This window comes from Equus caballus, chromosome 1 (assembly GCF_041296265.1).
Source record: "Equus caballus isolate H_3958 breed thoroughbred chromosome 1, TB-T2T, whole genome shotgun sequence".
Classification (NCBI taxonomy): Eukaryota; Metazoa; Chordata; class Mammalia; order Perissodactyla; family Equidae; genus Equus; species Equus caballus.
In genome coordinates, this window is record NC_091684.1 from 35,808,897 (window position 1) to 35,822,239 (window position 13,343).

Consider the following 13,343-nt stretch of genomic DNA (forward strand, 5'->3'; position numbering starts at 1 on the left):
GCTCAAATGCTAGCTCTGAAATCATAGGTCATTTACTTAGCCTCTCTGAGCCTCAGTTTTTTCATCTGTTAAGTAGGGGAATAATAATAAAAAATAGGATCTCTTATTAGCTATAGTAAAAATGCAGTTATTTTAGTGTTGTTTCGCTTTTTGTAACAAACATTGAACCATGACTGTGTCTTGCATCCTCTCTAAATGCTTTACACATGTCATCCCCCTGAATACTCATATAAACCATTTGTTTATATGAGTGGGTGGGTGCTATTATTTTCCCTATCTAAAGACGAGAGATTAGGTAGCTGGCTTGAGGTTACCCACGTGAGAATGGTGGATTAGAACCCAGGCAGGCCTGAATGATGATGTGCCGTGATGCCCCTCCTCATTCTCAGCCCCGCCGTTTACAGAGTGTTACTGTGAGCAAGTAGAAGCCTGTGGGTGCTGATGGCCAAGAACCTCCGAACATGATCCACTGTCAGTCGGCTCCAGGGCAGAGGAGACCCCTACAAATAACCTTGCTCTCAGAACACTGCTCCACACAGCTGAGTCGATGTGGTTTAATTGCCTACTGTATTTTTTAGTCCAGAAATTCCTGGACTAAAATTTCTGTTAATTCTGTTTGGGAATGTGCAGTGAAATGTTCTGGGGAATGAATACAATGTCTGCTCTGAGAGGTGTGCCTCTGGGGAGACGTGCTTTCCCAAGGAGAAAGCTGGTTTTCCAAAGTGAGCTGAAACTTCCCGTACCCTGAGGGGTTATTGACAATTTACCCCACGAGTGTTCAGAAATGAGGAAGAAAGTTGGTACAGCAGCCCTGAACAGACAATTTGCTTGCCTGTCTGCATAAAAGAGGAAAAAAGTTTTCACAGGAAACTTTTCTAACATGGTTGAATGTACCACTCCAAAACCAATATTTTTTCCAAAATATTTCAAATGAAGGAATACATTTGGACATGAGGACACTCCCCCCGCCCCCTCCCCAGCCCTCTGCCGTTATTACATGTCATGCTTTTTCCTTACTGTGCTGAAATGGTCTTTCCTTGGTATGACCAGACAGACTTTTAGATGCTGGACTTTGCCAAAGAGATCATCACCACTTATGAAGGATATAAGGGATTCTGGCTAAAAGGACTCAGGTTCAATCAGCTGTTCTCTGGCCAGATGGCTTACTTATTCCTACAATTCTTTCCCCGGGAGTTAAGCCTGCACCTTGGTATTCTTTATAGGGGGGTGGCCTTTAAACTGTTGAACTGACATGTGATGAAACCTACCAAGATGGAAGGAACAAGCAACACTGAGTGTCAGTTTAGGCCGCCCACATTTGTGTAGCTAGAGGAGCAGGTTGATGATTGCTTAGGCTGAGCAACCAGAAGGGGGTGGGGAAAGGTCACGGGGGCAAAGAGCCAGGTGGAATCCCTCAAGAGTCTTCTGAGGTCTCAGTAAAACTGTGGGCTCAACCTTGGGCTCATGATCTGCCCTTGGACCAGCTGGTCCAAAAGAGGAGCCCAGAGAATGGTCTTTCTAAGAACTACTCAACAAGCAAAAACTGCCCTCTCAGGGCACAGGAAAAAGTTAACCTGTTAATGGTTTCTTGAAGCTGAAAACCAGTCCTCAGTCAGAGAAATCAATTATCTTTTATACAAAAGAGCTTCTGGCAGTGGTGTGGGCAGTGGTAAATTATGGGGCCAAAAATTCACCCTGTTGAGAGATCCTGAGGACCAGTTGTAGATGCAGACCATGATGAGTTCAAACCCCAAAGTCCTCAGTGGGTGAACAGGACAGGAACAGAGGCCATATTGAGGAGGCATAAGGTTTGAGAACTAGTGACTCAGAACTGTCATCCCAGAATACCACCCACCACGTTCTACCACAGTCCTTCCTTAGAAAAGGCGTGAAAGTGAAGGGAACAAGGATGAACTCCAATCTCTATTTGCCTCTCATCATTTCTCAACTGCATGTCCTAGAGGACGTGATCTCTTTGGTGAAGTTATCTACAAAAAAATGCCTTTCTGTCTCCTCTGGAAAAGAAAAATGGCCCTGGCATTTATTCTAAGAGGAATTAAAAAACAGTAAGATCAAAAGGAATGTGGGCTAGAGGTAGAGGCTGGATAGAAAAAGAAAAAGGGAAAAAACCAGAACAATATGATTTGAGACCGTCAAAGCAAGAGACTCTGTGGGTGGTCAGGAAGGGAGGTTGCTCAGCCTAAAGGAGAAAGAACGCTGGCTTCTTGGAGCTTTAGATCAAGAATATGACAACAGAGAAGGTGTCCAGATCAAAAGAGTTCTGGAAGATCTGTTTCCCAAGCAAGCAAAGCAGGACCGAGCCTACCCCCAGCACAGATCTCAACTACCCCTGGCTTGAACGCTGACCCATTGCACGTGCTTCTGTTTACTTGCAAGGACAAAGAGATGACCGCCTTTAAGAAGTTACTCTAGTGTGCGTCAGTCTTGACATCGGGCAGGAGAAGAGAGAATGGGCAGAAACATTGCTTCCAAGCTACAATCTAAATTGATTTAAAATGATTTTATCTCTTGGCCTTCCTTAATGTAAGCCAAATCCTTTCAGTTGTTTCATGATTGTACTTTGAATTGCATTTTAACCATATTTTCCTAAGAATGAACGTTATGCAACATTGCCCCGAAAGGCATCAGGGATTTTCTTCCCTTTCCCCACATTACAGTTAAGCCATTGTGTAAAGAGCTGTTAGAATTCGAGAGACTTCCAGCTTATGATCACGTTCTACTGACAATCAGGCACAAGCCGCCTCGTAGACCATGAGTCTTGCTCACGACAAGAACTGATTGTCTCTTGTCTGGAATGTCCTCCCTTCCCCGTGATGTTCCCCTCCATCACAGCCATCCCTTGAGGCCCGGCTCCAAGCCCCAGAGCTGAGCAGAGAGAGCTCTGATCACCCATCTAGACACCTCAGCTCCCACCGACTGTGCCACTCACACTGCACTCACTTTCTGCCTTTTTTGGTAGTGATTCGTGCCTGCGCCTGACTACAATTTAAGACTGGTAGCTTCTGGCAGCTGCAGACCGTTACTCACTTTCCTTAGTGTGTATCCACCATAGTGTCCTGCTTCTGAGAAGTGCTGAATAAACGTTAACTGAGTGACTGAATAAACGCATGCGCCTCTCCCCTAAGTGAGTGGCACTCCTGTGATGGAGCTAATATTCTCTCTCTTGTCTTTGAGATTCTCCAGTCTTCCAATGAATATATACCTTCCTAGCACTGAGGAAAATGCATTTATTTTGTGCATCCAATTTTGACAGAACCAAAGTATGGGCTTATAATGTTGTAAATTTTAATCATATATTGCTAATTTCTTCTTTAAAAGAATGTTTCACGCACCAGTAAAAAAAGGGAAGAAAGCTATAGCATAGAGGTGCTCAACAAATAAGTCTTGAGTGAATGAATGAATGAGTGAGTGATAATAGGACACTGGATAAAAACGGAAACAGAAAGAGGAGTAGAAAAAAGATAGATGTGCAGCAGATTTAGAAAAGAAGTAGAAAGAAGGGGGGGGGGTAAGAGGAAAAGGAGACACAGGCTAATTAAATTCTAAATCAGCAATTCTGGTTTTAATACAAACTTGAACTTGATAATTTATCAAGTAGAGAGGTCAGGCAGTCGGGTGAGAAGAGAACAGATTTTGAAGACAGACATCTGGATTCTGACATTCACTCAGCCACTGTGTGACCTTGGACAAGTGACTCAACCTCTCTGAGCTTCACTATTTTTTTGAAACTTTATTCTGAGGTAATTTTAGATTTACAGAAAAGTCGCAAAAATAGTACAGTGATTTCCTGTATATAGTTCACCCAGATTCTCCTAATGTTAGCATCTTTCATAATCACAGTGCCATTATCCCAACCAGAAAACTAACATTGATACATTAATACTAATTAAACTACATGCCTTATTAGAATTTTACCAGTTTTCCCATTGATATTCTTTTTCTAGTCCAGGATCTAATAGGATCCTACACTGCATTTAGCTGTCTTGTCTCCTCTACTCTTTGACAGTTGCTCAGTCTTTCCTTACCTTTCATGACACTTTTGAAGAGCAGAATGTCCCCAATGTGGGGTCGTCTAATTTTTTTTTCTCATGATTAGATTTAGGTTATGCATTTATTTTTTTGGCAAGAATGCCACAGAGATGATGTCATGTCCTTCTTAGTGCATCATATCAGAAGATACTTGTCAACATGTCTTATTACTGGTCATGCTGAGCTTGAGCACTTGCTTAAGGGGATATCTAATAGGTTTCTCTACTGTTTTATTTTTTCTTTTGTAATTAATAAATATTTTGTGGAGAGATACTCTGAGATTAGGCAAATATCTCGTTTCTCATCATACTTTTGCCCAATACTTTTAGCATTCATCCGTGGTTCTGGCCTGTAACAATTTATTACTGGGGTGTCCTAGTGGGGATTTCCTACTTCCCTCATTCTTTCTACATTTATTAATTGGAATTCTTTTATAAGTAAGAGCTGTACCTTCCCCTCCCCTCCCACTGATTTATTTATTCAATTATTTATTTATATGAGTATGGATTCATGAATATTTATTTTATTCTATGGACCACAATCCAATACTATCATTATTTATTTTGCTGTTTAAGCTTCACTTTCTTCATAATGGTAAGTGCCTTACACAACTGTCAGAAGGATTAAATGGGATTAAAAAATGTGAAAATGGCCAGTCCAGAGCACCTAGTCAATAAATGCTAGCTCCTTTCCTTCCTTTTTGTTTCAGAAAGTAAAGCCATGCTAATTTGGAGGCAAGACATTCTAAATAGGTGAAAATCTGAATTTAAGAATTTTCTTGTAACGTAATGCAGCTTTTCTACCATAAGCTATGTGGAGCAGCTAGAACTTAGTTCTCCCAGCGTTACGTAGTGGAGGTCATTTGGAATCTGCCTGTAACGACTATATAAGACTGATTTTTAATCAGCATACCCATAATTTGTATGAAAATAGATGCTTGAGAATACTTGAAAACAGTCTGTTCTCTTAAGTAGTTTAAGTGTTTTCCCAGAAATCTTGTTTATGTTCTGAAGTTGCTTAGCTAAACTATTTTCAGAGACAGTCCAAAGCATGCCTCAGTCCAGCTGTGGTGCAACTCATCACTAACTCTGAATTAGTGAAATCACTGGTTCATCTTTGATTCCCAAGGTTATGGTACTGAATGGAAGAAATCCAAGTTTTCTTCCTCCAACATTAATTTACAATTAGATTTTAAAAGTTTAGGCAAGTCACTTGTAAGTTGAGGTAGAATTGAAAACAAAAACAACAACAACAAAGGATGAGGATACAGGCCTAAGGATGTGAGAGTGAGTAGATCTGGAAGTTTAGAATAATTCACCAAATACAGTAAAATCCACTAACAAAGTCACTCAGTTGACTGGAACTTTCATTTTCCACCCTGTTTTTATCAGCAAGGAAAATCAAGAACATCAGGAGATTTATTTTATAAAGCAACTTTGGGGCAGTGTAATTCACAAGCTCTCATGTGGACTCCCAGAGAGTCTGTCTTATTCAATTAGGGGTGGGGCTAGGAATCTGTATTTATCAGGTGCTACAGCCAACCCAAGCCTGAAACAGACAAGAGGCAGGGTCCTGTTCAAAGCCCAGACTCTAGGGCCTGATTGTGTGGGTTGGAATCTCACTGTTGTCATCTACCACCTACATAAACTTGCACAAATGACTTCGTCTCCTCGTGCCTCAGTTTCCCCACTGGTAAGATGGAGCCATTGACAGTCTCTGTCTCTTAGAGTTGTTGTAAGGAACAAATAAGTGGTACATGTAAAATGATTAGCATGACAGGGCCAGACGGAGATCAGCGATCCCCTGGGTAATGGATCTCCCTTTGAGGAGTGGGCTTCAGAACATGTCTAGACACAGAATTGCTTGAGCTCAGCCTCTAACGCTTTCTGCATCCACTAAGCCTCATGGTCACTGACACAGAACTATCATCAGGTTCACGACTGACAGGCTATGGAGGCTGTAAGGAGCTGCTATGGTTAGAAAGTGTTTAAGCAACAAAGGCTGATGGATCCTCTGTCAATCAGAGACATACAGGACCCAGAAGGGGAGCATCTTCTTAGCATTCCAGTAGTTTAAGAGATGACTAAAATAGAAAATTACTATATTCGTGAAGTTCAACCAACCAACAACCAACAAGCGCACAGATTGAGATGATGTGTTTTAATATTCAAGGCAAAAGAAATTAAGTCTAAATGAAATAAAACGTAGAACAGAAAACTCTGGGTGTGGGGTTGTACTATGGTGAGAAATGTTCTTTCAGCCCAAGAACACAGTATCCCCTGACCCCAGCACTGTATGGAAACCTGCCTCTCGTTCCTGTCCCTCATCCTGCTCCAGGTCACAGGCTGTCAGCCATTGGCTCTTTTCCTCCCAGCAAGGCCCGAGACCTCTCACAGTGCCTCCCTCTTAAAAGTGTTCCCAGACTCCAGTCACAACTGTCCTCTTTAGAACTGGCTTCTGGTAAGGTCTCGGAGGCCTTGGAGGAAATTTCTGGGCTGAGGATTTTGACGGGATGCAGAAAGCAGGAGCGTGGTGATTCATCATCCCTCAAGCTCACGGTCCTCCTCGCTCTCCTGACCCAGGTGTGTTGGTGTTTAGTTTTTGCCGAGAAGGCCTGATAAGGGAGGAGGGAGCGGGCTAGACAGATCCCATAGTCAGGGATCATGTTGTCAAAACTCAAAAATGAGACATCTTAATAAAAAATGAAGTCTTAAAAGCACCTGTAGGAACAAGGGGGAGAATATTTGAAAACGGGCCCAGGGAGAACATTTTGGCAAGGGAGGGGAGAAAATGCAGGGCCTGGTTGACCAAAGGGAAAAGGCTTGCGGACTTGGTAGAGATATGGGGCAGAGAAAGGATCAATTAGGCTTCAGGATAGGTTGGTGTGAAGTAAGAGGGAAGATGACAGCGTGTTGTCTATCTGCTTACTTGGAAAGAAAGCAGCCATCATGGAAGTGGCAAGACAGACAGGTAGCTGAGATATCAGGTGTCAGTAACAGACAAACCTAAAAGGAGAAATACACTTAGAAAACATTTACTAGCTTTTCAATTACAAAAACATCCCAAAGTGGCTTCTTACCTCATTAAATCTCATCAGGAGATCTTCAAGGGCATTGTGTTCTCCGTTCTGGGAGGTAAGAATTGATGCTGAGATGGACGCTTTGAGGCAGGGCAGAGACCTCTGGCATTCCGGAGTGCCCAAGTCCCGGGTCAAGAAGCAAAGATAGTCAACTGGCAAGACCCTTCGGTAAATATTCTGCTCCTGCTCCATCAGGATGCTGGCGACCTCTTCTGGGAACTGGATGAGGGGCTGCAGATCAATCAGTTCCTTGCTGATCCCAGCGGAACTTGAAGGGAGGGCACTGGAATTGGCCATAGAGGTGCCCGGTTGGCGTTCTGAAATAAAGAAACAAAAGCCATGGTTACACCAAGGTTGGGATCCTCTACAACAGATGTTTACTTGGGAGCCATTCAGAATCTGACAGGTTTCTTAACCAAAGTTTTTGCTTGCTGAATAGTTCTATATCATCTTCCTCGTTATGGAAACCTTTCTGCTGTCTATCCTGTCTCCCCGTTCCTGCCCCCCAGGGGGTGGGGGAAGTCTTAGTTTCCCATTTTCAGAAGCAGAATTGACACTGCAGAGTAGTAGAAAAGTAAAATGTACCCTTTGCTTCCTCATCCTACAGTGCTAAGCATCAGAGTGAAAAGAAATGCAGGAAGGGGTGGGCACAGCAATTGGAATGGAAGAGGAAAGAAGGCTGTGGGCGGGCATGCACTTGTATAGGCACATTGTTTGTACACATGCAGGAGACGCAGGGAGCCTCTGCATACAAGGGTTCAAAACTGCATGGTCTACTCGCCAACACTCCACCCTCCAAGACTCTGATTCCCCTGAGACCCATGTGCAGGTCTGCAGGGACAGACCCACCTATAAAAGTAAGGAAGGAATAGGTCATAAGGAGATGAATCCAAATAAATAAATAAATAAATCTTATTCCCTGCTCCACAACTGGCAGTACGAAGGTGGCAGTGGGAGAGAAAGTGGTGAGTGCGTTAGCTAGAAGTACCAAGTGCATTCGTAGGCTCAAAATTATTCCCTTAGCTCAGATTCTCTTTATTTTGACTACTCCTCCCCAATCTGTCTCTTAACTTCCTGACTTTAACTCATTCGTTCATTCATGTATCTACTTAACCATTCATCCAACCATTCACTCAAAAAACTTTGAAAATATATGATGAACCCTAGAAAAGAATTTCCCAAAGTGTGATCACTTTTGTGGCCAGCTCAGTTGGGGAAATGTTACATACTCATGTTACAAATTCTCTTCCTGAGAAGACATTATGCACACGGGTACACCGTAAAGGCTCTAAGGGGTCTTACAATAAAGAAATCCATTTACATTACTTAACCCAGTGTTTCTCCAGAGTCATACTTTATACAACACCTACTACACCATTCTGTGTGACCAGTGGAACCACTTCAGGAAATGCTGTTTTGAGGGTCAAACTGCTTTTGCTCTCCATCCAATTCACATCTTTTCCTTCCCAGCCATCCCTCCGTGGCCAGCCCTCCTTCACACTTCTCATAGTGCTTCCTGAGGGCACCACATTCTATTTTTCCAGAATTTTTCTTACATTTCTGATTTCTTAAAACACCCTTACCGACCCTTTGGCAGAATAAAACCCATGTGTCTTCTGACAACACCGTATTCCTCACCACTCAGTGTCATCTGGCCTGGACACTGGACAATAGCAAAGTTCATAAGGAAGACTTCCTCAACCTTCAGACCTTAGTATTCTTGACTCTTTTTTGTCTCTATTGGAGAAAAGTTTGGAATCATCACTCCAAGTGCTGTCTCTGTATTATTGAACTCTGAAGTCATCATCTCTGAGTTTGACCTCCTTTTCCCTTCTACTCTTTGTACTAAACGTTTTCTGTCCTTCCACACTTCCAGTTCCTCGCTCTGGGTGCATGGTCAGCATTTTTTTTTTTTTTTTTTTGAGGAAGATTAGCCCTGAGCTAACATCTGCTGCCAATCCTCTTTTTGCTGAGGAAGACTGGCCCTGAGCTAACATCTGTGCCCATCTTCCTCCACTTTATACGTGGGACGACTACCACAGCATGGCTTGCCGAGCGGTGCCATGTCCGTACCCGGGATCTGAACCAGTGAACCCCAGGCTGCCGAAGTGGAACATGCAAACTTAACCGCTGCGTCACTGGGCCAGCCCCAAGGTCAGCATTTTAACATGGCACCCACCAACACTCAGGATTCCCTCACAAGTCACCTTGGCATGCACCAGCTGCCCTTCCCAATTGTCAAACCCAGGCAACTCAGCCATCCATCCTTGGCTTCCGGGCCACTATATATATGATGACACTGACAACTATGCTACTTAGTGATGGGACCCTTGCTAATTTGTGTTATCTAACTTCAGCTAGGCCCTCAGGGTGACGTCAAACTTAACATGAATTTATTTATTTTTCCCTAAATAACTCACCGTCTTCTTTACCTCAGCAATGTAGCTTTTCTATTCTTCTCACACACCCAAACCCACTTCTATTTTCCTTACATTTGTTTGGTCATTTCTTAACTTACTACACTGTGGTAATTGCCAAGTGTCAGGAACTCCTTCAATTAGTTCAAATGCTTCTATTTCTTCCATCTTCTCCTCCTTCTCTGAGAATGGTGTGTGCTTTCTCCTCTCCAAGGCCCCCCTAGGTTTGCGATGAAGTCTATTCAATCTGCCTCATGGTTATCTCTGCCTTCAGTCCCTTTCTTTCCACTGACTTTTCTTTGCATACATAAATGTTCAGTTTCCTTTATCCTTAAAACAAATCAATAAAACTTCCCTGCTCCCTTAAACTCCAGATCCTCTCTGCCGTCCCTTCATTGTGTACCTTCTCTAAAGGGTAGTCTACATTCCCTGATTCCTTCCTCTGTAAGCATGGTGACCAGATCTTCTGACCCAAAAATCAGGCCACACAGCCTGTCCAAATTAATAAACCACTAAAGGTGTGGAAGAGAAAAACAGAAACCAGGTCCTGGGGGCTCCTAGTGCTTAGGTCAGCAAGTTGACGCGGCATCTCTATTGATGATCTGGGCTCTGATGTTCTTCTCTCAACTCATCCTCTTCTAAGCAGCCCACCTTGGAAGCCTAGCTCAGGAAAGGTTCTCGGTGGCATTTCCTATTTAATTAAGTGAGTTGCTCCCCTTTTGGAGAAATGCTTTCAGTGACAATCTAAAAAAACACAGTGAGGAGAAAGCTTTCAAGTTTGAGCTACACTGCTCTCCACTGATGCAGCCTGGATTTGTTTTAAATAGATTCTAATAGGGACTTTTTGTCTTCCATATAAAAACCGCAGTATCCAAATAGTCATTTCTCTTTGATTCTAAAAGGCGAGCAGGTGAGTAAGGAGTACAATGATTTATTCTAACCATTTTTACCCATCTTTTAGACCAAACAAACTACCAAAAATTGACGGCAGCAAAAAATGAAGACTACCAAATTATATTTGGTTCTCTCTAAGCTCATATTTGAAAATAATTAAAATAAGGCAGGTGCTCAACTGTAGCCTGCACGACCTCACTCTCCAAATTGCTGAATAGTTTAGAAAGAGACTGGATTTCCTGAAAATTGAGTCAGAACGTGGCCTGATGACAGAGGCAGTTTTTGGATACTGATAACTTATGTACAGTGGAATTAGCCATATATAGAAAGTCTTCCCAGAAGTAACCAACTCTAACACATGATTTCAAAGTACAGCTCTCTGTGAAGGAAATAAAGGCAATTCCCAAATCTTCTGAAACCACTTATCTAAAATGTTGAGATAACATAATACAATATGCAAATAGCATAAGGTAAGATGATATATTGTAAACTTGAGGTATGAATCACATGCTATTACAATGAATGAAGAGTCTAGTGACTGGTGGGAAATAGCAATAAAGGAGACAAAAAAATTGAATAAAAGAAGAAAAAGAAGCCTGGTCAGTGTAACCCTAACAAATGTAGTGGCCCCATGTGTCTCAGTACAAGAGTGACATCACACTCCAAGGAAACACAAATCCGATGTTAGAAACCTTGAAACATAATGCAGACTTTCAGTGTAGGTTTCCTTAAAGCAGGATTATTTAGGGATTTTATATCATGCACCACGAAGAAATATTCCAGAAATTTTCTTGGGACATAATTTTCTGTCCCCCAAATTCCACACTTTTAGCAGTTCTTAAAAATAATTCCCCCTTTCTCTCATTCTGGTTGAACTCTCTTTATCATCTCCTCCTTCCCTTCCCAGGCCACAGTGCCCCAAACTCAGCTGTAAGTCACCAACACATCTTCCTGTCTGCAACATGGGCAACTCGACGGCGGATTAAAGAGCCAGGAACTCTGTGACCTCTGATCCTTCCTCATTATTTGTGGAGCAAAGTTCCCAGAAAACCCACTGGAAACTGTAATTCTTCTCTTGTGAAAAAATTTTTAGAAAGTTTCTGGTGAATAAAATTACTCACCTCACTTACAGTCAATGTCTGCTCTCAGCCCCACGTTCTTCAGTTAATAATTATTCTACAGTAGAACAGGGCTGTATCTCCAGACATGATCACAGCCTAGAAATAGTGACCATGAGACACACTATTTTCAAGGTCCGATGTCCTGCTCAAGCAGTAGCTTCCTGTACTGAGTGCTGTATATGGATTAATTCAGGAGGCAGATAGTATTATGTGAGGCTCACATAAGGTCACGTAAATAGTAAGCCAGGGAGCTGGGATTTGAATCAGAGTCTATTTGACTCCAGAGCTCACGCTTCTGATCACTCAGTGTATTGCCTCATATAGCAACAGAATGGCACATGGGCATTCTGGATTTTAGATGCATCTCAAGTGATTTTAGTTAGTATAAATCAACTTCTTCTGCTTGTTTACATGGAGTGGGCTGATAAAATGAACTCTTCAAACTCCACAGTTAAGGATTTGACCCCAGAGGGTGGACAGTTCCCCTCCTTGGGCAGCCGGGAACCATCACATCAACCACTACATTACAACTACATTAGAATGTAGTGCACAGAAACTTAAAAGTTCCCTCTCTTTTCTTTCTTACCAGTTCATAAGAATGTTCTCAAGCTTTAAACAAGTATTTTCCAAAGGGTATTACACTAAATTTATGCAAAACACATTTCCTTGGTTAATAATTTAGAGACATATTGGGTTAAACAAAGTTAACAAACTTTTTTTAAAAAAATTTTAACTGCAGGACTTCTCAGAGCCTTTAGTAATTCCCACTAGGGGACTATATTATCACAACACACAGCAGCTTTCCTCAACCTCGTTGTCTGTCTCTATATCACTTACCTGGGAATTACAGTCCCTTCAAAACTTTTCTCATCACGCTCAGTGGTTCTCAATGGAGGAATGGAGCCTAAGGTTTTGGTGAGGTTAGTTGGTTTGCAAGGAAGCTTAATCTGTCATGTTGGTGGGACTCTATGGAAAGGTTTAAGGGTGACAGAGACTGTGGCTTATTTAGAAAACTGCAAGTTATTCCTATGGCTGAAGCATATATTAAGAGAGAGAGAGAGCATCACTGTAGCAAACGAGGGAGGAAGCTTCATTTTCCAGAAGGCACTAGAGAACAGATGTGGCTCATGAAGGAACGATGGGGGTATGGGAAACAAAAAACCTACATGTGCAGAAATATCACCCTAGACTTTTGGGTCTCCGGGTGGATCTAGGCAATCACCCTGCCTAGAGGGAGAGGAGTCCGGGAATCCTCCCATGAGGAATGCTGCCCTGAAAGGCATCCTCTCCTGCCATCCCCATAGAGTCCTTTCATTCCTTTCTGGTGATCAGAAAGTCCCTGATCTTGTCTCTAAGCTGCCATTCCCAGGGGCTGTGCACAAACCGTGCAGCCAGAAACAGCCCAGAAAAGCCTCTAAGCCTGGTGAGCATTTTCTCTTGACAGTCGTTTACCCAATGCTCTGGGGTACAGCGCTTTGGGGACCTCCCTCCCCCAGAATCCCGTCCCCCGCTCAGAGTTAGCACTTATGCTAGTTTAGGTCCAAGCCCAACGTAGAGCCTCGGGCTTGGGCTAGGGCCCAGCAAAACGTGCCACTTCCCATTCATTCCTCTTTTTTGCTTTTTGGTCCCTATCAAAATTAAAAGCATTTAGTCTTTCTTGCCATGCCTCAGATGACAATCTAGAATTTATGAAATAATCTCCTGCACAACCTGAGGGAATCGTGACAGGTAGGCATTGCTAATCTTATTTTTTATAAAGCTTGAGTCAAGTTACATGACTTG

At 42.6% G+C, this 13,343-nt stretch overlaps 1 protein-coding gene across 9 annotated transcripts in view; it reads right to left on the reverse strand.

The window, feature by feature from the left end:
* Window positions 1-13,343, reverse strand: part of PLCE1 (phospholipase C epsilon 1) — a 298,532-nt gene that overhangs the window by 123,943 nt on the left and 161,246 nt on the right. For all 9 annotated transcript variants that reach the window (XM_023642294.2, XM_070261759.1, XM_023642288.2 and 6 more), the window contains one exon: window positions 7,130-7,446. In XM_023642294.2, the coding sequence (XP_023498062.1) occupies window positions 7,130-7,446 (317 nt within the window). The remainder of the gene's footprint in view (window positions 1-7,129; window positions 7,447-13,343) is intronic.